The sequence below is a fragment of the Oryzias latipes genome, chromosome 7, assembly GCF_053564925.1.
Source record: "Oryzias latipes strain Hd-rR chromosome 7, Olatipes_Hd-rR_3.1".
Classification (NCBI taxonomy): Eukaryota; Metazoa; Chordata; class Actinopteri; order Beloniformes; family Adrianichthyidae; genus Oryzias; species Oryzias latipes.
This window is the reverse complement of record NC_136243.1, coordinates 3,840,134-3,864,893: the sequence shown is the minus strand read 5'-3', so window position 1 is coordinate 3,864,893 and position 24,760 is coordinate 3,840,134. Positions and strand designations below refer to the sequence as shown.

Genomic DNA, 24,760 nt, shown 5'->3' with positions numbered 1-24,760 from the left:
CCTGAATCACAATATCCTGAACTCACTGACTGATGTATGTCTGTGAGAAGAATCCATTACTAACACCTACTGGTACTTTTTGGAGGCTAACTGGACCTGATCCTTTTGTATTTTTAACATTGATATGTCTGGAGGGAAATCAGACAGTATCACCAAAACTCCTCTGTTGAAGCTCCAATCTGAAAATGTTAGACTCAGAAGAACTCAGTAGAACCTGCAGTGAGAGAACCGCAGACTTCAGTCTAAGGACGGGAAGGAAGAGAGAGAGTTCTAGAAAGGTAGAACCCTCGGCTGGGCCCAGCAGCAGCAGCAGCAGATGTGAATGAATGCGGTAACGGGGGGAGCAGTCGGGTTCCGGCTACGTGCGGGACTTCATGTCCTCCGTCTCGAACGCCCAACCTTCCCGGCGGTGGGCGGTGAGAGTTCCAGCGCGCGCGCGCCCACCGTGGATCCTCCCCGTGATCGCGCCGCGGGGCGATATCAGGTGTTCCGGAAGGGGGAGGCGGCTCACAGAGTCCCCCCCCAAACCCTGCAGAGAGGCGGACATTCTCCTCCCGAAGCAGCACGATGAGAGCCGCCGTTCTTCTGGCGTGGTTTGGTTCCCTTTTCCTCCTGGCGGACAGTGAGGAGCAGCGGATCCCGGAGGGTACGGTTTTCCTTCACTCTTGGAGTTTAACTGGCACGTGCGCGTCCGCGCGCTTTCCGTCAACTTAGCTTGGATATCAACTAAACCCGATGGAAAAGACAAGTGGAGATTGTCCGCTCCGTGACTTTTACGTTGTCGGTTTACGGTTCTAGACTCCCGTTACCGGGTGGAAGCGGCGTTATTCGCTCACACGGTAGCCGTAGATGTTTTTGTCCGGTCCAGAGCAGACGGAAAGTTTCGCCGCTGTCTGTGGGAGCTCGGTCGGTGCCGCTGACGTGGACTGGCGGCGCCGCTGCTGCCGGAGCTGCTCCCCTAAGAAACTCCCGTCCACCGATCTGAACGACCGTCTGCGTTTGATAAGATCTGCCTTCATGCAGATTCGACATCATTACATGAGGATATTATTAGAGACTGAGTTTCCAAGGCGGTTCTCTCCAGACGATCATCATTATGTCTGTGCTGTCCGCGTGCGTCTTTATTGACATTCTGATTTATTCACTTCTATTCTATTAAAATGACTGTAAGTGGACATGTGCGACTCATCACACACTGATAAGCATGTTCTGACGGAGAGACATGATCTGATGGATCAATAGCATGTTCTGATTGACATGATCTGATGGATCAATAGCATCTTAATTTTGTCTAAACCTATGAGCACAACTGCACATGTTGAGGTAATTTCTGGATATTGTGGGCTCTGGTTTCAGTTCAATATATCATTTGTGTTTTACAAAACAACAACAATTCAGATTTTCTATCATCAATGATGAAAAATCCTTTAGTTGACTTTTACCAAGCCTGGTGTAATAAAACAATAAATAGTAAATCCTCCTTAAATGGACACGTTTGTCTCTTTCAGCGTAGACCTAATGATGTGCAGTGGTTCACTTTCCCCTCCATTTGGTTAAATGGTGTTACGTCCGGTTTGGTTTAAACTGAGAAATGTGGCATCCTTATGGGAAAGTCGCAGAAATGCTCAAAACCCTACGTTTGTCCGTTTTTCCTCATGTAGGCATCAGTATTCCTCAAACCGGATGAAATGACCTGATGTAGTTTCAGTTTCATCTTCCTTAATGTTTCTCTAAAACGCTTTTTCTTCCAGAGAAACTTTTAGTCCTGACTGTTGCAACCAAAGAGACTGACGGCTTCAGGCGTTTCCTAAAGTCTGCTAGAAACTTTAACTACACTGTGAAGGTAAAGGCACACACACACACACACACACACACACACACACACACACACACACACACACACACACACACACACACACACACACACACACACACACACACACACACACACACACACACACACAGCAGGGTAGCCAGAGTCTGTTTTATTAGCTCTTTAGATCAGGGGTCTGCAGCCTGGGGGTCTTCAACCCCTCTATTGTGGCTCTGTGGCTAGAGAAAAATAAAATGTATTTGGATACAAAAAGTTACTGTAAAGTTAAAAGAAAGTAAGAAGTGTAGTTAAAAGACAAGGAAAGTTGATTTAATTCATTGACAAACAGTTGAAAGAAAGTACTGCACAGGTCGAACTCAAGACGCTTTTAAAGATTTTTGTACCACGGCATGAATTGGTGGTCAGTCAGCACAACCAGAATTGCAGAACTGCATTGTAAGGCAGATTTTCTGGATTTGAACAAATTCAAGGGTTCAGGTGCAGCGTACGATAAGAAAAGTACAGTAAGGGGTCCCTGTTTAATTCTGTCAGATCTACACATATCTGGCTGAGATGCATCACTAATTTCAAATATTGGCTCTTTTTTAAAATAATAAAACCAAAACTTCATGACCAATTTAAATGTAAAATTTAACTTGTTTTCAGGAATTCAGCAAAATAGTTCAGGTCAGAGTCAATTCAAACAAGTTCTTTCCAAGTTTGGAAACTCAAAAACAAGTTAGTCAATACCAAGTTTTTCCAGCTACATATGAAAATGTGTCTAATATTTTGTTTCGATTGAGTTTTGATTTAGTATTGAAAATGTTTACATCAGGTACGCCTTACTTATCAAATATATTAGTATTTATATCTTATCGATGCTCAGGGAACTCTGTTAATGTTATTCTGAAATGAACATTGTTTTGCACTATGCCACAACATTTGCTGCTTTGAGAGGATCTATGTGACACAGGGTCTTTTATTTTGAAAGGAAGTCATGTTTTTGCTCACACTGTCAAGAGTTATAAGTTATTTCATATTTTGAAAGAAGGCTATTTTGTCTTTAGGTTTTTGTTCTATTTATGCCAAAAACAATAATTTGTTCTCATATTTATCATAATGGTACCAATAACATAAAGACAAATCAGTGTCTTATTTATCTAAAGGATTAAAGTCAGACTTTGTGGCTCCTGGGTTGTTGTTAGCCAGTAATCAAGCCGAAAGTGTTGAAGGTTGCAGACCTCTAGTTAAGAAGAAGAAACCATCTGAGCTCCTGGTGAAGTCTTTATCGCGCCCTTGAAGGACTCTATGTAAAGAGATCTTTGTGTGAAGGTGGCTCTTTTCTATCTTTGCTGCGGCTGATGACGGTGAATCTCTGTGACGAAGGTTCTTGGCAGAGGTCAGAAATGGAGCGGCGGCGACTACATGTCTGCTCCTGGTGGAGGACAGAAGGTGCGGCTGCTGAAAGAGGCTTTGCAGGAGACGAAGAGCGAGGACCAAGTCCTCCTCTTTACTGACAGGTATGGCGTCTGGTTCATCCAACCAAAAGTCCACAGGAGAACTTTAAAACAGCTGTGGGAAGTGGGTTTCTCCCTGACGGCAAACGGAGGGTGTGAGATGTTGCTGAATCCATTTTTGGAGCTTTGAGTGTATTTTGTTTATTCCTCAAAGTGGTGTTTTGATCCATTCACACATTTCTGAGTATTCCAGTTAAAACCTGCTCTCTGAGCACCAGCCCCTCCCAATCCAATGAAAACTAGCGGATCCTCACATTGTGACATCACAAAGTGAAGACCCGCCCCTTCCAGGAAGAGTCTGCACTGCCAGCCCCGCCCCCAGACTAACACTTTCTCCGTGGAGCTAGCGGTGATCGGCTAAACTCTTTCATTTTCTCTACATAATATTCACATCCATCATTGCAAAATCTTGGATGTTGTTTGTTTTCCTGGGCCAAATGCAGACACGCTGCTGAGGGCGGCTCTAGCATGCCGTCATGAAATGGGCGACACCCACAAGGAGAGGAAAGCGGTTCAGAGATAAAGGCATCTGACTTCCGGGTTGGAAAAGAGCTGAAAAAAGACCACATTTTTTTTGAGTTTGTTCTTTTGTGTGCCAAAAGTAATATGTGAAATATATAAAAGGCTTAAGAATAGCACGATAAAGGCCCTCCATCTGCAGATAAGAGCCACTGATGTGGTGAAAAACACTCGTTAGAGTGTAAACATAACCATTAACATCCTAACTGTGTAGATGAAGGTATTTTAACAGCTACTACCCCCTCATTTGGGTTCTCTGGCTCTACACTGCAATAAATTTCCCTTTTCATCCCTCCTGACACAGTTATGACGCGGTTTTCGCTTCGGGGCCCAAAGAGCTCCTCCGGAAGTTCCAGCAAGCCAAGCACAAGGTGGTGTTCTCCTCTGAGAGGCTGATCTGGCCCGACAGGCATCTGGAGGACAAACACCCCCACGTCAGGGAGGGGAACCGCTTCCTGGGCTCTGGGGGTACGTGGTCATACCATCGCTGTGCCAATTCTTTCAAAGAAGCCCCGGTACCGCCTTCCTGGTGGTAGACCTGCCTGTCCAGGCCTGCGTTTCTCCTCATCCTCGCATCACTTACACACCCAAGCACATTAGGCTGCGTGTAATTGAGCTGCTGGTGCAGCAACATTCCCAGCTCCAGTCAGCAGGAACAAGCCCGTAAATGTGGTTAAACAGCAGGCTTCATCGCCAGCGTGGCGCTTGTGGTCCAGAGCATGAGCGAGTGATGCTTCTCCTGTTGCCAGGTTTCATGGGTTACCTCTCCAACATCAGGGAGATGGTTGCAAACTGGACAGGGGAGGATGCTGACAGCGACCAGCTGTTCTTCACCAAGATTTACGTTGATCCAGACAAACGGGTGAGTTTGGTGACACAGTAATAACAGTCAGGGATCTTTGATGGGAAACATCCTCAACCTTTCCTCCACACACCTTTCAGTTAGAAAACGTTACTGTAGGGGAAATCCCTCGAGGCTTTTAATGTGAAACACGTGGAATTGATGTGATTTGAAGTTGATTGTCAAATCAAAGCTGATATAAACTGATGGATCATTTCACTCTCCTTCATATTTCCACCCCCAGAAATCCATCAACATCACCGTGGACAGCAGATGCAGACTGTTCCAGAACCTTCATGGAGCTTTGGGTGAGCGCTGTGGATTCTGCCTCACACTCTGAACTGGTTTTTTTTTAAATCCCACTATGATCAACTTTGGATCTATTTTCAGAGGGTTCCCAATCCTTTTAATTAGGATTTGGCCGTTTTTAGGCTAAATCCAAAAATCTGTGTCATTTCCTAGGACGTAGTTTCTGCAGAGCAGCAGCAGTTCTTTAGAAATTCACCTCTGAGTTGTGGGTGGGACTGTTGACTCTCTGTTTTTTCTACGTCACAAATACGATCTTTTTCCATTTGTCCTCCATCATCAGAATGAAATCAAAACATTTCTATCAGAGAGATGCTTTAACACGTTCTAAAACATGCTGGTCACACAGAATAATATGTGACTTAAAATCTCTGGCTTTCCTTGTGTGCTTACTGAACACATGATTTAGAGGTTAAGTGGAAAAGTAGGCTCTGGGGGGGGGCTGGGTTTGGCTGCAGGCAGAAATGACTTCCTGCAGTGCTCCATGTTGCATTTAGATTATGTGTGACGGCGTGTTTGCTCAAAAGCTCGCGGCGAGCGTTGCAGCGCTCCCCTGAGCCTCTGAGAGGGGCGTGTCCTGGGAATTCTGCACAGAATGGAAGCAGCTTCTGCTCAACGCAGATGTTTGAGGCACACACAGCTGCTCCTCACTCCAGGACAAAAGTCTCTGCCTTTACCTCAAACATGTTAGATATTGAACCATCAACCCAAATGCTGACGTGAAATATTTGAGTCCACTTTGTCCTGTGGCTTCAGTGAACCTTTTTAAATAGTTCAGATTCTTTTGGGGAGAATGACCCACTGCTCCGCCCCGACATCTGACCTGATTCCTGCCTCCAGCAGCAGAGGGGAGGAGCTTATGTGATGTGTTTGTGCTGTAACTCTAAAACTAGCAAGCAACTAGCAAGCAAGGATCCTTTTTCTGTTATTAAAAATCAGGCAGGCAGAAATATCCAGACGTTTCTCTGAAGAGTCTGCTGCCTCTTTACAAAGGCAGCCTCTCTGAAGAGCTGCACAAAGTATGTGAACAACAGCTGTTCAGTAGCTGCATAACAACTGCAACAACACTCAGAAGGTATGCACTCGGCAGGCCTGGATGAGTGCATCCTGATGCTTCTGGTCGGCCTGGACTCACTAATGTTTCTGCTTCCAGATGATGTGGTCCTGAAGTTTGAAGACGGCCGGGTTCGAGCCAGAAATGTGCTGTATGACACTCTTCCTGTGTTGATCCATGGAAACGGACCCACCAAGGTACCAATGTGAAGCGTCACCGTCGACTTTATATGAGAACTGGACTGAGCATAGACTGTATATAGAGATGGACTGAGCGAGTGTGACATCACTAGCCAAATGAAGCTAACTCAGTCGCCATTTTTCCCCGATACGAACGCCCCCATTTGAAGCCAGACGACAGTGATTGATCGGAGTCACGTTTCTATAGCAACTACTGTCCCCAATCAGGAGTGAGCTTTTTTGAAGTCCACACCCCTTCCACTGACAGTGGCTCAGGAGAATCTGTCAATCAAGTTATTTGGGGGCCAGCGGGCACCACATGCTTTTACTGAGGCATCTGATTGGCTAACTTATACTACAGAAAACATATCCTGAAATACATTGACTGTAACTACAAACTGGACAGACTGACCCCTCCCCCTTGGCGTTCCAAACAAGAAGTACCCGCTGGCTCCAAGAAGCCAAAATCCCACAGACTTCTATAGGGACATAAACAGCTGTTGTCAGTCATTCTATTGGTCAGAAGAACCATTCTGGCTCTAATGCCTTTTTTAGATGTTCTTGACCAGGGGTGGCGAACAAGTTTGACACCAAGAGCCGAGTTTTTTCACTGTGAGAGTCAAAGAGCCACACCACACACTGACCTGTACGTACACACACAAACACACAATTAAAGCCATATTATTTTCCATAACACACTCCTCTCCCTGCAACAGAATAGTAAGTATTGTACTTGTGTTTATTTCAATGAAAGTGTCCACCCTCAATACACACATCAAATGCAGCTTAGCCAGAGTTAACACAGAGACTACCCTGGGGGTCAGATACCCCCTCCACACACACACTCTCTCTTCTCATACACACACACACACACACTCTCTCTCTCTCTTTCTCTCCCTCTTTCTGACACACACTACTACTCAGTGACGGGCCGTGAGGTTGATGCTGGTGAGGCACCGACTCCTCTGAAGTCAGATTTACGATTATAAAACTGAATATTTCACCGTTCATCCATCAGTATTTAACTATTAATTCTTTGTATCTCAACATTCCTCTTTCAATGACCCTTACACCAACAAATACACAAACATCTGGACAGAGCATCCTTCTGGTGTCGAAGTGATTCATATTCACAATAAGCACATTAAATACATTACATTTCAGTTGTGTGCAACTTAAATTAATTTTTACCTTCATTAGAATATCTTCTTTTTATATGTTTTTATATAAAATTGAATGTCTTTTTCCATCAAAAGCCAATAATTTATTAAATGTTAATACATTGCAATGACACAGTTCATTCTTCAACATAGTAATCAAACAAGTACTAAATTACCATTAAGGTGGCTGCTTTATTCACACACCACCATCCACATCAAGAGTCTTGAACACACACATACAGCCAAACGGCATGTACGTCACTTCTGCTCACAGCTCCCTGGCTCATGGTTTTACACTTAAGGTTCCCCACTTCCCATGAGTCTTAGGGGCTGAAGGCGGGGCTAACCCCCAGGCCAGTTGTAGCCTCTCTGATCAGTTCCTTTACGTGAGTGTCGGTCAGAACGGACCAATGCCTTGATTTCACGTGTTTCAAGGTAATAAACAGAGACTCAGACATATATTGAGGAGAACATCGACAGCAGCTTGAGAGAGGCTCTTTTACACACTGTTATTTCTCTGTTCTCCAAAACATAACAGGGCCGTCTTTCAAAGAGATTTCAGCTCAATCATCTCCGGTTCTCTCTCTGCCTCCTCAGTGACAAGCGGGGATCTCAGGCAGTCAGTCTCTGCTTTAATGGCTCGATGAAAAAAGTCATCTGTGGTCGTTTCTGTCCAGTTGCGCAAGCAGCGTCACGTTCTGCACTTTATTCATTTGGATTGCAGCTTTCTGCTGTGAGCTCCACAAAGAAAGAAAGCGTAATGATGGCCGTTTTGAATGTGCACTTTGAAAAGCTTCAACTTGTTAAAAAGGAGACAATTTGTTGATCAGGAAGAGTTTCTAATTTTCTAATAATACGTTTAGTTCTATCTGCCGTGAACTATTTTACTGCTTCTAAAAGCTCATAATGATAAACTTTGTGACGCCATTCTGTTCAGTAAAAAAGTAAGAATCTTCCCGTTCTTCCAGAAATGTCCTGTGTTCATCTTTATACTCTGAATTTCACCATATTGACCATGAGGGTAACAGTCTGCACACACATCAAATCTTTATCTATGTTTTCCGGCATTGGGCGTAACCTGCACAAATGACTGGCGCTCACGTATGTGTCGGGAGCAGCATCAAACACACACACTACCAAATTACTTTATTAGTATTTATAATCTATTTTTAATACCCTCTGATGGATTAAAGTGTGGTTTAAGAGGGAAAAAACTATGAAATGAGGCACAGTATATAGAAAGTATGATGAGACGCAAAGACGCATGCGGCTCGAGAGCCGCGTGTTCGCCACCCCTGTTCTTGACAATCCTCCTTTTTTTCCAAATATTTTTTCTGTAGTTCAAGTTATTCAAGTTCTAAACTGACCAATCAGATGCCTCAATAAAAGTAAGTGGCCTCACGTCAAACGTTCAAAACTTTTGATTGACAGATTCTCTTCAGCCTACTTTCTAATGGTAGGGGTGTGGCCTTCCAACAAGCTCACTCCTGATTGGTGAAAGTTGTTGCCATAGAGACGCCCACTCTGACCGATTTGGACCAATCACTTTCCGGCTCCAACATGGTGGTGTTTGTATCACAATAGAATGGCAACTGAAGTGACTTCATTTAGTTGGAGCTGGAAGGCCTCGTTTTCACTGAGAGGTCCGGTCCGGTTTAGAGTTGTCCACGCAATTCAGGTGAGCGTTTCCACCCAAAGTCGGAGCGTCATGGCGCATGTGGGGTGATGGAGGTCTTCCAGCAGCTCATTTCCTTCTGCTTGGCCTATGGTGCTACGTATTCAAAGAATTTCATGTTGTTTTAAGAGAAGAATGCGGGCGGTGAAGAGGAACACAGCCACATGACCTTCAGCCAATCCACAGGTTTGAACAGGAGCTCCACTCTAACCGGTCCGTTCCATTTTTCTATGGACCTGCAACCAACAGGGGCCAAAAAATGGTACAGTTTGGTTCAGCTTAATGGGTCCATTTTATAACACTTGAAATATGGGACTGAACCGGACCGGACCAGACTGCTCAGTGCTGACCAGGCTGAAGGAAACCATTTTCTATCATGATGTCACACTCACTCGGTCCAGGTCTCACATACAGTCGATGAGCCACTAGATGTGCTTTCAGTCAAGCTAGCGCTCAAGGGGCGCTCCTCCATCTATTGTATATAATGTGTCCAGCATGTCCTGGAGCTGCCATGAGACGTCCTCTTTGATGGACACGTTCATAATGCTGCTCCAAGAAGGCGTCCAGGTGTGATTCCTGCCATTCAGTTTGCTCCTAAGCCCCAGCTCATGGTCATGAGTGAGGGTGAGAGCGGGCACCAGCTCTTCACTGTTTGCTCTTCACCACAGCTGACCACTTCATTTTCATCGGAGTGGGTCTTTGAACTCCTCCTTCAGGTTTGCTCACACTGACAGCTGTTCCAAGGGTCTGTATGACAAGGTGTCCAGACTCCTCAGTCACTGAAACTCTAGTTTCGCTTCCGTCACATAACGCTTCAGTTTGGTTCATTCTACAGAGTCCTACATACCTGATCAAATCTTTGTCCACCTTTTTTTTTAGACGCGGTCAGAACCACCATTGGTTTCCTTCAGACCTTTTGTTTCTTTTTGTCGCACGCCTGGGCGTGAGATCTGTTCTCTGCACTGGACTCCTCCTTTCAGGGAGGGGTGAGCTGCTTTGAGGTGTCCTCAGAATCCTGCTGCTGGTTCAACTCTGCATTCCACCCCTAATACTGTGCAGCAGAAGCACGAGGCCCCATTTTAGGACTCTGTGGAGTGACCAGCCTGTGGATTCAGACTTCTAGTCAGGATGGACACTCAGCCACTGATCCGCTAACATAATGGAAGCAGCTGCAAGCTGTGCCGCTGTGACGGAGATCAGGCACTTCCTCTGCAGATGCAGAAGAGCTCTGGATTTCCTTCAGAACTGCAGCTGAAGCTTGGGCCTGATGTCAGTGCTTAGGAGGGGATGGTGGCGTTCTGAAGCCTGCATGAAGGTCTGCTCAAAGCAAAACATTTCCACTTCTCTTTGAGCATATAATGAAACATTTATTCTGGAAGCACATTTCAAAACTCCCAAAGGAAGACTAAGAAACCCGCGTAAAACGTCAACATTGTTGTCAGTGTTACCGTTGCTTCTGTAGGTTCTGTTCAGCCAGTCAACTCAACCTACCTGTGCTGTGAGGATCGCCTGAGCTCACAAGCATCACCACAAATCTTTCTGCCTTTTTTCCAGCTGCAGATCAACTACATGGGGAACTACATTCCCAAATCTTGGACGTTTGAGAACGGATGCACGGTTTGCCAGGACGACCTGCGCTCACTGGCCGCTCTGAAGGTCTGCAGCTTTTTCCAGGGGTTGTGCAGGGTTTTGTCCGGGAGTCTCACCCTGAGTGTTTGTGTTGCAGGACAGTGAATACCCTCTGGTCAGCATCGGGATCTTCATCCAGCAGCCCACCCCGTTTGTCTCTGTGTTCTTTGAACGTCTCCTGAAGCTGGAGTACCCCAAGGACAGACTGAAACTGTTCATCTACAACCAGGTATGACCTCCCCTGTGCCCGCAGATTCAAGCACACGATGGTCAAAGGGGGCGGGGAGATGTGGGCTCCATCATTCTATGATCCCTCACTCATTCAGCACTCAAAGGATCCAGAGGATCTCCATGATGACGCCTAAACAGAAACGGAAAGAGAAGTGCTCCTCACAGCCTGTCTGAGGTTTCTCCTGAAACGCTGCTCAGCGAGTACAGCAGCATCTACACATGCAACATTCCTGAAAGACCCCCCCCCCCACACCCACACACACCCACACACACACACACACACACACACACTCTGTCCTCTTGACCTGACTGCCTGGTATTTCTGCATAAATCTATAGGGAAGCATCTCCCTTCAGAAAGGTCCTGCTTCCGTCTTAGTGTGCAGATAAACCTGATGATATCGATGTAATCTTCTCCACAGTGCTTCTGTGTTTGTAGAAATAAGAGGTCAGAGGCTTTCCTCTCAGAGGTCAGGCTGGAGGTCACTGTGACTCCAGCACAGACCAGCTCCAGACTTGGCTCTCCCCTTAAAGCTGTTCTTTTTCCTGCAGGAACCCCATCATGAGCCTCAGGTCAGCTCCTTTCTGCGGGATCATGGAGGTCTTTATCAGGACGTGCGCTCCATCACGCCTAAAGAGGACATGGACTCGGCTGCGGCGCGCGACCTGGTCTTGTGAGTTTTTCATTTGTGACTCCTTGAATGTTGCTGCCCAACTCTAACTTGGCTATGGACGGCTAACGACCGGGCACAAAGCAGTCGATAGCGGTTGGCGGCTGGGTTTGAGTCGTGCTTTGGCTCCTGTGTGAAGCTCCCCTGTTCGCCTGGTTCATCTTGGTTTTATTCCAGTAGCCTCTGGACCTCCCAGCAGTTGCAGGGGTCACATGATGATTATGGTGGCATCAGAGAATGCTGCAAGCTGGAGAATCCTCTAAAGCAGCACTCCCCAACCCCCAGGCTGTGGACCGGTGCAGTTGGTACCGGGGGAAAAAACACAACCACCTTTTATTCCGTTTTATTTCTAATCTGATTCTGAAGGAAGTTTTATTTTGAAAAGCTACGGCAGTCTCTGCACCGCATCTGAATCATTCTCACATGTCGAACACCAATCCACCACTTTCTAAAACGGCTGCACCACCACTAAACTGAAACCCCCAAGCTAGCAAAGTCAACAAAAAACAAAGGCGTTGGGAAAGTTTGCAAAGAAAGCCAGTGATGAAACAGAAGAAAAGCCTGGGTCTCACTCCACATATGGATTTATTGTGACAGTTGTTCCCACAGACCATAATAATAAAAATGCAGAATACTCCGCAACTGGCTGTTTAATGTCACAAGGGTAATAAAGTTGTTTCGAACGGTGGATTCGTGTATAGGATTATATTTTAGGAACCTTTTTGTGTTTATCTCAAGAGTTTGGTTTCTTTTTTTTCTTCATCTTTGACAGTTATGTGTCAAGGGAAAACCTCTATCATATTTTAATGGTTCCTACACAAAAAGCTTTAAGCAGATGCAGATGTTTTACAGAGGACGAAGATAAACGTTTACTCTCAAAAGTTAAGAGACACCAGCTAAAAAAAGGGAAAAGGGACGCCCACTCCAGCCTGGCACAGGCCGCTCTGTCAAAAGACTGCCAGATAGTAAATGACTGAAAGGTTTGACAGCACTGATCTCCAGGTGTGTCCTTGGCCTTCTGCCTAAAGTGGCTGTGTGATTCCTGAATATACACCGTTTCAGAACTGAGGACTCGCTTTAGGTCCACTGGAGCTCCTCCGCATGAACATGTGGAGATGCTCCTCCTCTGACCTGCATGTGTGCTCCATCACAGTGCGTGGGTTCCAGTGAGTGCTGCTGTGTAACGTTCTCCTGCACTGTCTGTCTGTCGTGTGTTTCAGAGATATTTGCCGGAAGGACACGGACTGCGACTATTTCTTTAACTTGGACATAGAAGTGGTCCTGAAGAACGAGAAGACTCTTAAAATCCTCATTGAACAAAACCTGTGAGCTCATTTTGAGACCTGCAGAGACTCTGCCACGATTTGTTTCGCTCTTTGGATGTTAACAGCTTCTGGGTTTGTTCTGCAGTCCGGTTGTGGCACCCATGATCACTCGAGCGGCCCGGCTGTGGAGCAACTTCTGGGGAGCCGTCAGTGCCGACGGTTACTACGCCCGGTCGGAGGACTACGTGGACATCGTTCAAGGACGAAGAGTGTAAGCTCAGCGAGGTCTCCTCCATCACTTCCTGTTCAGTCAGCACACTGAGGAGGAAACATTCATCCAATGAAACCCACATCAGAGGAGGTCTTCAGAGCTTTGTTCACAGCCTTGCTGTCAGAACCGACACATTTTCTCCATACAAGCGGACTTGGGGCTTTACGGAGGCCCAGTGGCAGGTATCAGTCTGAGATGGTAAAACATTGCAGTAAGAGTGGTGATGTGGAGAACAGTAAAACACCTCAACCAGCTCCGAGGAGACGATATACTCATAGGAAACGTCTTTAAATATATATATTTTTTTAAATAAAACAAAAGGGTCACATGAATGTGAGGTTAAACAACAGGAATGGGTGACACCAGATCCCCCGTCTGTGGAGATGGTGTGACCGCATTATTCTGGCTCCATTAAGGTCCAAACAATCCCTGCGCGGTGAACTGCAGGATCATCTGAAAGGTGATAAAACATTTGATCAAAGCCAGAAGCAGACAGACTGCAGTCAGAAAGATGTGGCACTACTGTTGCATTGTCCAGTGAGAGACTGTCACAAGAACCGGCAGACGGCTGGATCCAAATGCAGCAGGTTTATTAGCTCAGCTAAAAGTCCACAAAGCTAAATCAGGGTCAATAGCAGGCAAGAGGGCATCAGAGGAGAAACAGGGGTAGTCAAAATCCAGGCGAGAGTCAGAGCAGGGTCAGGAGATCCGGGGGTTATTCCAGAAAGCAGGTTATGCTAGTTACCACGGTAAGTTTGAGGCTAAGGAAGTTGATAACCTCAGCTTTCTGTTCCTAAAATGGAGGTATGGTAATGGGGGGGGGGGGGGGGGGGGGGGGGGGGGGGGGGGGGGCTTGAGCATTCAGTGTGATGAAGAACACATTCATTCAACCCACCTGCCTATTCACTTTTACACAAATACTGTATAGGCATGCCCCCCCCCCCCCACACACACACGAATGGTAATGGGAATCTTGTGTTTAGCTGTCTGTGTGCATAAGTATTGTGAGATAAATCTTCCATCATGAATGTATGAATATACTCAAAACCTGTCAATCGTTGTGTGCAGACTATTTGTTTATGTGTGAACTAAGTCATTCAATTTACTGATGACACTCTTATGTTTTGAGTTTGTCACTCCACTGCCCCCCCCCCCCCCCCCATCTCCCCCCATTGTAACCCCTTACCCCCATCTCTAACATCCCACTCTATCTCATTCTCTGTTCTTTCCTTCCATCCGGTCCAACAAGGAATGCATACAAATATAATTATCATAAATAAAGCTTAGCCTCAATCACAAAAAGGGTTTATACAAATATACTCTGTTTGTCTGGCGATCCATAAACCCCTGTTGTAACCGTATCATCTCTCCAACACAAGAGGTCTTCAGCTCTGATCTGCTGGCTCAGCTGTTGGACAAGTTAAAAAAAACCCAGCAGAGAATGCTCTGTTTTTGCTGCTGTCCTCTCCTCAGATCCGCTCTCTGCTTCAGGACCTCCTGTGTTTCAACAGACACTGGATATTTCTTTTAGTTTGAGGAAAGTAGGAACTAACACAAATTTTCAGAGTAGAATACACTTTAGAATAAACACGTTTGCACAAAAGTCCCCCCCCCCTGTTGTGCATCCTGGATCATCATTCGAGCCTCAGAAATGGTTTCAGCTTTCAAACCTTAAATGAGGCTGTGAGTATAAACAGGTCAAGACCGATAACATCAGGACCTCCTTTCTCCAACAAAAGTTCTCAGTTTCTGCTCCTGAAAAGAGGTCTGTTGTTTGTGTTGTTCTGCAGGGGGGTGTGGAACGTCCCATATGTGTCCAACGTGTACCTGCTGAAGGCCCACCTCCTGAGATCCCAGCTGAAAGACTCTGCAGTGTTCACGTCGCACAGCTTGGACCCCGACATGGCTTTCTGCCACAGCCTTCGCAGCGCGGTCAGAACAATAAGCACCCCCCCCACCCCACCCACAGGAGGAAGTCTGTTCGTTTTCACCTGAGACCTTTGTCTTTCCCTTAGGGAGTTTTCATGTTTGTAACCAACATGCAGACCTTCGGCCGCATCCTGTCCACGGAAAACTACCAGAGCACTCACTTGCACAACGACCTGTGGCAGATCTTTGAAAACCCAGTGGTGAGGAGAATTCAGAGCAGGCCTGACCCGCTCAGCTGCTGGCCCAGTACTACACGTCCCTTTGATGGCTGAATGGACATAAATAGGTCTGGGAGTGAGCTGTGGGGAGTGAAGTATCTGGAGTGAGCTCTGGGGAGTGAAGTATCTGGAGTGAGCTGTGGAGAGTGAAGTATCTGGAGTGAGCTGTGGGGAGTGAAGTATCTGGAGTGAGCTGTGGGGAGTGAAGTATCTGGAGTGAGCTGTGGAGAGTGAAGTATCTGGAGTGAGCTGTGGGGAGTGAAGTATCTGGAGTGAGCTGGGGGAGTGAAGTATCTGGAGTGAGCTGTGGGGAGTGAAGTATCTGGAGTGAGCTGTGGGGAGTGAAGTATCTGGAGTGAGCTGTGGGGAGTGAAGTATCTGGAGTGAGCTGGGGGGAGTGAAGTATCTGGAGTGAGCTGGGGGGAGTGAAGTATCTGGAGTGAGCTGGGGGGAGTGAGCGATCTGTGGTCAGCTGTGGGGAGTGAGATATATGAAGTAAGCTGTAGATGGTTTGCTTTCTGGAGTGAGCTGTGGGGAGTGATCTGTATATAGTGAGCTGCAGGGGGTGCTGCTCCTTGCTGGTTTAAACAGAACCTATTTAATAGTCTTTAAAGTGTTAGAGACACGACTGCTACAATAAGATGCATAGCAGTCCTTTCATGAGCTTCCCTTTTGTCCGGGTCAGGCAGGATTTTCAGTGAGAGCAGTTGTTTGTGAGAACATTTTCATTTATAGAATACTTCACAAAGTGCTTTGCAAAAAATCTAAAACAGACATTAAATTAAGAAAGGACCCGGTCAACATAAAGACAAGAGTTCAAATCAATATCAGACTACGATCAGCTGAAAGCATTTCTGAATAGAAACTTGACCCTGGTTTTAAAACACAACAGTCGATCTGGCGTAGTGGCCAAGCAAAGGACTTCCAAAGTCGAGGAGTGATAGTTTGGAGAGATCCCTCCTGTTCAGTGGTGGGTTTTGGTTTTTAGATCTGCTGGCTCCACTTAATATTCTGGACAATCTGCAAACCAGTCTTTGATAAAAACAAGTAAAAAGAGAATTACAAAACTAAACGAGAAGAGAGTAAAACAGGACTTATTATTTACAAGCCTGATCTAGATACAAGCCTTCTAAATTTTGCACATGGACTGTAAATGAGAACTGGAGTGAGTGTGACGTCTCCCAAAGTAAACAGCTTACTTCTGGTTCTAACCTAATCAAGTCAATTCGGACTCCAATTTGTTGCAACACAAATTCCGCCATGTTGGTATGCATAAACCATTTGAGTTTGTGTGTGGAGAGGCCCCGCCCCTTCTAGATTTGTATGACATCTGAACCTCAGCGTAATGATTATAAACATCCAGCAACTTGTTTTATGGTGCTTCATGGTTTTACCCCCCCCATAAACTATATATCCATATGTATAGCATTTTCTTTTCCATCCAGTTCAACACTAAATATAATACAAATATAAGTAAGATGAATAAAGTCTAGTATAAATTACAAAGGGGTTAATTCAAATATAAACCTAGTGTGTCAGAAGATTCATAATACCTGTTGTTAAAGTAAAATGCTTGTTAGAAGTCCACACCCCTACCACTTGAAAGCAACCTTGGGAGAATCTGCCAAACATTTAACATGAGACCACATACTTTTATGGAGGCATCTGATTGGTCAGTTAGTAACCTGAAGAACTTGAACTACAGAGACAATATGAAAAAAAGTATCAGATCAAGAATGGTTCTTCTGACCAATAGAATGACAGAGTATCAGCTGCTTATGTCTCTATACAAGTCTACGGGATTTTGGCTTGGAGCCAGGCTAGGGGGGGAGGGGTCACTCAGTCCAGTTCTCATATACAGACAATGTGATAAACCAACTCCACCTCCCTCTGCTCCTGCACAGACGACTCCATGAATGATTCCACGGTGAGGTCACAGGTAAGTCAGTCAGTGATGTCAATGAAAAAGTTGTAAACAGAGTAATAGAGTTTAGGATTTAGTATTCCAAGAAAACGGGTTTTAATTCACATCCTGACATGCTGAGGTGTCATTTCAACCCCTCACTGTGCGTCGCTGGTTGCACTATTTTACATTTGGCCCCCTATCTAATGATTGTGAGCAGGAGCAGAACTTCCTGACATGTGCTGCTTTCTTCCAGGATTGGGAGGAGCGCTACATTCACCAGAACTACAGCCGCATCATGAGAGACAAGCTGATTGAGACGGTGAGTTTTTTCTCCTGACTGACTGGTACGTGAACAGTCCATGCTCTCCTGCTCAGAGTCCTCACTGCTGTCCCGCAGCCCTGTCCAGATGTTTACTGGTTCCCCGTGTTCTCCGACGTCGCTTGTACCCACCTGGTTGAAGAAATGGAGCACTTTGGGAAATGGTCAGGAGGGGGCAACACGGTAAGCGCCGCGCTCTTCCAGAATGTTCTAAAGGTGTTTGTGGTGGACCCGAACGTCCAAACGTGTGCTGGCTTGTCAGGACACCCGGATCCAGGGCGGCTACGAGAACGTCCCCACCATCGACATCCACATGAACCAGATCAACTTTGAGAAGGAGTGGCAGAAGTTCCTTGTGGAGTACGTGGCTCCCATCACCGAGAAAATGTACCCAGGTTACTACACCAAGGTGAGACGCCCCAACGCACCACTGCCCTGCTCTGAGCTCTCACACCTGTCTGTCCACTTTGGGCCTCTTTCCTCCCGTGTTTCAGGGCTCTCCAAACCGGTTCCTCGTGACCTTTGGCCCTGCTTGCTTCACAGCTAACGCCGCTTCAGTAATTACTGAATCCAGTGTGTTCAGTCAATCTGAAACTGGGCTCGCTCAATCCAGCTGATCAGTAATCACTGAAGCGGGTTCAGCTGCAAAACAAGCAGGGCGGTGGCTCATGAGGGACAGGGTGGGAGGGGCCTGTAGGCTGAGTTTTGGTAGAATCCACCAGCAGCCGCTTCTGTCAGATGGTCTGAGCCTTCATGTGGTTCACTGTCTGCCAGGAACCTGGAGACCCTTTGCGGCTCTTTGGACTCATGTTTCATTGACCTGAAGGTTTCTGCTCACGCTCAGTGTGGTAGAATCCCTGCTCTAGTTCTCTAGGTCAGTGTTTTTCAACCAGTGTGCCGCGGCACACTAGTGTGCCGTGGGAGATGGTCAAGTGTGCCGTGGAAAATTGCCCTCATCAACAGATCTAAAAGCATTTTCCATCTCCAGGAAATCAGCTCTTTGTTCATCCAAACAGGTCCTGATAAAACACTGAGTAGTTAGGAATATAAAAGATCATAAAATACTTTTTTCTTTGTGTTTATTTGATTCTATTAAAGACATTTTGATAAGAATGACGGTAACGCGAAATAGCTGCAGCTATAACTGTGTAAGGAAAAGTCCCGCAGCTTTTACTGTCTCCACGACTCCACCAATCATTCTTGAAGGCTTAATCACATGTCATCAGTCTGACCAATCAGAAGTGGTTAAAGTCTCCACTTCCTTGTTCCAATTTAGCTCATAACTCAGTCAGTTCCGAAAAAAAACACCAGCTAAAGCTCGTCTTTAGCGGTGTAGCTTTCCACAGAATCCGGTATCAGACCGTGGAACAAGTGAACAAAACCATGAAGCTCAGAGACGCGAGTCTTTCTGCCGTTTTCTCGCAGTTTTCACACTACATCTCCCATGATGCATTGGCTTAAAGGGACAGCGTCTTGAAAACACAACGAACATACAGTTTGTATGTAACTTAACTTTTATTACATCTTTTAGAAAAACATCTGCAACTTCCTGCTTTTTCTGCCACAATTATCACAAAAATGCAAGTCAGATTGCCGGGGGGGGGGGGGCTGTAGATCAAAACAGACTATGAGTTTCAGCTTTTTTTTTTTTTTTGGGATGCTGGTGTGCCGCGGGATTTTTGTCAAGGTTAAAGTGTGCCGTGGCTCAAAAAAGGTTGAAAAACACTGCTCTAGGTCCTCTTTACGGAAGCACAGAGCGCCACCTGCTGACCACTTCAGAGCTGCAGGAACCTCATCCAGCCGATGGAGGCTGACCTTCATAGCAGGAAGCGTTTAGAGCAGGGGTCTCAAACTCAATTTACCTGGGGGGCCACAGAAGGCAGGGTCTAGCTGAGGGAGGGCCACAACTTCAGCGCACACACAACTTGTGTGTGTCTGAGAGCCAGTAAATTTGCATGGAACATGTACTATACTATTAACTAAACTCTATTATTAACTGTTTTCTGTACAGATCTACTTATAAAACTCTCATTCAAATAAAATAAAATATGTAAATAAAAAAATCAGTAATACAGTTTTGTTTAATTAGTTTTCTATATCTGCCCTTTTTTTAATTTAAACGTCCTTATTAACACAGTTCAGTTAACACTGTTGAGTTATAACTATTAAACACTAAAGAAGACTCAAATTCTACAGTTCTGTAAATCCATCAATGCTTCTTCTGAACTCGGCTTCTCTTGTCTTCTTACTGATGGACACTTGGCAGCACTTCCTCCCAAACAGCTGAGACCCTCAGTGTGGATGAAGCTGATTGTCTGTAAATCTGGACTGGACTTGGACTTATTGAAATTTAAGGTGGAGAAGTCAGAGAGGATGTGCTCCCTATTTTGAGTCTGTGTTGAATGTTTTTTTTTAACGATTGCTCTTTAAACCACAAATCAGTAAAAGAGAAACAAAATTCATTAACCATTGTTTGATTTTCTTTCTTATGACTTTTTGCACGTTTAAACTCTGGTCACAAGTTATTGTAGAGCAGCCGGTCAGCCTCTCCTATATTTTCATAGTTGAATTCAAACTGTGGTTAAAAGAACGGACACTGTTCACTGGAGATCAGAACAATCGATACACAGACCTGAGATCAGAGAAAAGCTCAAAAACGGATGGAAATGTACCGTAAATTCCGGACTACAAAGCACACCCGATTACAAGCCGCACCCATCCATTTTCACGTGTTAAATTAGTTTAATACATACACAAGCCGATATTGTCATCCTGACAGATCACGGCCAGAATCCCAGAGTGAGTGCAATTAATTAGCACATTGTGGGTGGTTCCAGCTTTGCCTCTGGCTCATGTATTTGTGTGTATAGACATCTGTCAAACAGCATGGACCTCTATTCTGTTCACAAGTTCCTCAGTTATGGTGTTTTTTATTTCATTTTTTTTTTTTACTTATTGACAATCTAGGTATCATACATAAAATTACAAACAGTAACCATATAATCAACATTACATCCCTCAGTTATGATGAGGAAATTTACATCCGCGATTCCACATTTCCCATGAGTCTTAGGGGCTAAAGGCGGGGCCAACGCCCGGCTCGCCATTCTGTTGTACGTGTTTAAGAATGAGCAAGTATCAGCAGTGCATGGAGGGGTGAACGGGTAAAGCTCTCCTTCCGCTTGTGTCGCAGCAGCGTTATGGGAGTAACAGGACTGGTTAGAAAACACACCGGTAAAATACAGCAGCGGCGACTGAAAAGCGCGCGCCTCAGCGTGATACGCGCGCCTCAGTGCGGCGCGTGCGTCAGAATTCAGAAGCCTCTGCGCTCCGCTCCCGCCCCGCGCGCTCCTTGTCTCCCCTTCCTATCTACTCCGACACCTCTGGCCAGGGCGGCTTCAAGGAGGAGCACTTCGTCCCCGTTGCGCCGGTGGACGGAGCAAATCGTTTCTGTGCAAAGCAATCGGACTTAAAACTGTACGTTTTGTGTATGAGGGGCGGGTGCGTTGTTACGTGTGGGAGCCTTCAGACTGCCATCGGCCCCGCAGCTCAATCAGCAGGAGAAGATGTCTCCAGCTCACACGGAGGCTGTGAGTTTTTCAAAGCAAAATTCCGCTTTTACGGTTTCCTTAGAAACCGTAAATGGAGTGTAAATTCACTCCATGCGCTGTTCTCTCCGTCACGCAGCAAACCGGCTTTTCCAAACCCGTTGGTGACGGTGGACTTTTTCACGCTGCTTTTAACGATTGCTTTTAACTTGAAAGCTGCATCATACTGTAATGGCGATCACGTGCACGTTGGGTCTAATGGCACCAAAGGATTCTGGGATGCGGCTGGGCATGCGTGTTTCGTTTTGTTGAACCATGACTGAAGTGTCTAAGACCTGAAGTCAAGTCCATGCTGTTTGGCTGCTAAGAGGTGTGTTGAATATAAATGTCTTGTGCTTGGTGTTAGATAAAGAATTCAAACTATTCACTGAGTTCGAAAGTACGTACATGGCTGCCGCCAATTAAATCCATAAATTAGCCGCGTCACTGAATAAGCCGCAGGGCTGTAAGCACAGAAAAAAAGTAGCGGCTTGTAGTCCGGAAATTACGGTATGTTGGCGACACCAAATAGGAGCAATAGGTAATTTAAATGATATTAATTTATCAGTCAAATACAAAAACCAGCAGGACACACATTTCCCATAATGCAATGTTTTGTAGTCAGTCTTTAACAACATTATCCCAGACATCCTGACAGAGAAACGGCTAAACCTGGGTCTTTCTTCCCCCATCTGCACATGGAGTAAAGACTTTCTGTCAGAACGTCCACAGTCTGTCAGACTCGACTCCCACCTACATTAACACTCAGCACAGGATCACCACAAGGATGTGTACTGAGCCCACTCCTCTTCACGCTCTACACATCTGACTGCACCTCGACCTACCCAAGCAACTCCATCGTCAACGTTTGCTGATGACACCGCTGTGGTCGGGCTCATCTCAGGGGAAGATGAGTCCCACTACAGGGATACAGGGATGAGGTCAGCAGACTGGGAAAGCGGTGTTCAGGGAACAACCTCCACCTGAACTCTACAAAGACCAAAGAAGTCATCCTGGACTTCAGGAAGGGGAGAGTGGACCCACCCCCACTGTCCATAAATGGGGTCAGCGTGGACAGGGTCCACTCTATCCGCTACGTGGGTGTGCTGATCACTGAGGACCTCTCCTGGACTGCAAACACCACAGCGGCAGTAGGGATTACCCGGCATCCCTTCCTGAGAATACTCAGGAGGAACAACCTGGAGAAGAAGCTGCTGGTGACCTTCTACAGAGCCACCATCGAGAGCATCCTGACGTACTTCATCACAGCCTGGTATGCAGGATGCTCGGCCGCAGACAGGAAAGCGCTGCAGAGGGTGATCAACACGGCCCAGAAAATCATCACCCCCCCCTGACCAGCCTAGAGGACATGGCCAGCTCTCGTTACACGAGCAGAGCCAAACACATCATCAAGGACTCCCACCATCCCAACCACCAGCTGTTCCAACTGCTACCGTCAGGCCGGCGGTACAGAACACACAGAGCTCACACTAATGGACTAAAAAACAGTTTTTCTCCCAGAGCTGTCAACGTCCTGAACATATCTTTTTTTTTTCTAATATGTATGTCACTTTATCTACTGGTATTTTATTTGCTCAAGCAGCTGGAGAGCATCAGGAATTTTCGTGGTTAGAAGCCTCTTGTGTGCAATGATATTAAAGGATTCTGATTCTGAATCCGCGCTGGCGCTGAACTCACGAGGGCGGTGCCATCACTGCGCACTGATGCTTGATGCGTGTCTCTGTGTTCACAGGCTCATTTCGAGCTGGCTTTCGTGGTCCGCTATAAGCCCGACGAGCAGCCGTCTCTCAGGCCGCACCACGACGCCTCCACCTTCACCATCAACATTGCTCTGAACCAATTGGGTCAGGACTACCAGGTGAGTGTCTGCGGCATGCCAAAGGATGTGGAAGTGATTAGGATGTTGCAGGATCTTTCAGGATCAGAGCAGGCAGACTGAGACAGAGTTCTGCACGTGTGGATCACGGGTTCACCTTGACCTGTCCAGACTGTGCGCACCAGAGGCCGCATCCTGCTCTGGCTCATGAGCACAAGGGCAGAAGCTGTGATGGAGGAGTCCAAAGACAGGCAGATCTTTAGGTGTCTTCTCTGAACTTCTGCCTCTGAAAGTCAGCATGGAGGATTTTCATTTGGTCTTCAGCGTTTTCTAAAGCCGTACAGCTCAGACACGACTGTTTTCTGAATGTAAGGACCCACTCCAATGGAAGTGGTGTTTTGAACATGTTCTTGTAGCATTTTTCTGATGGAAGACTTATTTATACAAAGAAAAGTAAGATTAAAGCAGCATTTCTCAATATTAATTTGTCTTCCAAATCCGTTTTATCTCTTTCTGGGTCAGGGGCTGCTGGAGCCTATCCCAGCCACTTGTTGGTGAGGGCAGGGGACACCCTGGACAGGTTTCCAGTGTGTCTCAGGGCCACAATCTCACACACATGCACACTCACATGCACACATATGGACAATTTGGACTGACCAATGGACCTATGAAGCATGTTTTTGAACGGTGGGAGGAGCCGGAGAAAACTCACGCATGCACAGGGAGAACATGCAAACTCCACACATTGATGTTCTGGTTCTGGTGCCCCAGCCGGGACTTGAACCGGGGGCCTTCTTGCTGTTAGGGGAAGAGCGCTAACCACTGCACCACCGTGCAGCCTGTTTCTCAGTATTACCTGTTTAAACTGGTCTAAAAGAGGAGCCAATGAAAAAATGCAGTTTAAAAAATCCTGTCTGTGACGTAGGAAATAGGATAAGCGGCTGCAAGCTCCCTGCTCCTCTCCATTCTGATGGAGATACTTTCAGATGTCTGTATCAGAGTCAGCGGTTCACCCGTGTTGTTGCTTCCTGCAGGGCGGCGGCTGCAGGTTCCTGCGGTACGGTTGCTCCATCCAGGCTCCTCGGAAAGGCTGGGCTCTGATGCACCCGGGCCGCCTCACCCACTACCACGAAGGCCTGCCCACCACCGCAGGGACGCGCTACATCGCCGTGTCCTTTGTGGATCCGTGAGATGGCAGCTCTTCACTCCAGACCCGACAGGAGCTCCAGACGCGGCTCTGCTTCCTCTCTGCTGGGGAACTTCTGGGCTTCCTCCCTGCCGTTTCTGAATGCTGCTATGCTGAATGAAGGCTCTTCGGTCCTAAATGTTTCTGACCCTCTCACAGATGCTTAACTTAGATCTCATGACAGAGAACTGAACCTTCTGTTGAGAATGGCGGTGGCCAAACTCCAGCGGCGCTCTGCCACCCGCTCAGGAACGTGAGTCTCCTCGGTTTTCAGTCCGTTTTCCCTCAGGAACCTCCTGCACTCGTGAGATCCAACCTGAGCTATTCCAAGTCCTTCTAGGGGCATCATGGGAAATGTAGTTAGGTGGCCCAGTGAGGTTTTTCTGTTTGAGCTCCTGTTTAGTCTGGATTTGTGGGTTTGGGTCTGATCCCCTGCAGTTTGGTCATGTTTTTATCTGCAGAGCTGAACTGACACTCCAAATTATTTATTGTTTTTTTATTCGATCAGCTTTTCTAGTAGGTTAGGTTCTATGTGGAATTCCGGGCTGGTGACCCTCCGGGTGCTGTCTAACACTAAAATCCATCTGATTCCTACGAAAATTCAAGGCTTTTCAGTTTTATTTCAATAAAAATAATTGTAAACTTTTA

At 46.3% G+C, this 24,760-nt stretch overlaps 1 protein-coding gene across 1 annotated transcript; it reads left to right on the top strand.

Moving 5' to 3' along the window:
* The first annotated feature begins 410 nt into the window (after positions 1-410).
* On the top strand, positions 411-24,760 carry plod1a (procollagen-lysine, 2-oxoglutarate 5-dioxygenase 1a). The gene is made up of 19 exons (XM_023957050.2): positions 411-646; positions 1,752-1,843; positions 3,200-3,333; positions 4,154-4,317; positions 4,599-4,711; positions 4,935-4,998; positions 6,150-6,247; positions 10,619-10,720; positions 10,791-10,922; positions 11,476-11,597; positions 12,815-12,919; positions 13,005-13,130; positions 14,921-15,062; positions 15,146-15,259; positions 17,437-17,502; positions 17,581-17,685; positions 17,765-17,911; positions 22,843-22,968; positions 23,961-24,760. Exons 1-19 carry the CDS (start codon positions 568-570, stop codon positions 24,114-24,116), a joined length of 2,187 nt encoding a protein of 728 aa, XP_023812818.1. The 5' UTR covers positions 411-567; the 3' UTR covers positions 24,117-24,760.

Bases quoted from the DNA above. Each gene is read 5' to 3' on its own strand.
- plod1a (XM_023957050.2), top strand. From the start codon at position 568: ATGAGAGCCGCCGTTCTTCTGGCGTGGTTTGGTTCCCTTTTCCTCCTG. The intron at 4,318-4,598 runs GTACGTGGTCAT...TCCTGTTGCCAG, and splicing joins CCGCTTCCTGGGCTCTGGGG to GTTTCATGGGTTACCTCTCC. The intron at 17,503-17,580 runs GTGAGTTTTTTC...GCTGTCCCGCAG, and splicing joins GAGACAAGCTGATTGAGACG to CCCTGTCCAGATGTTTACTG.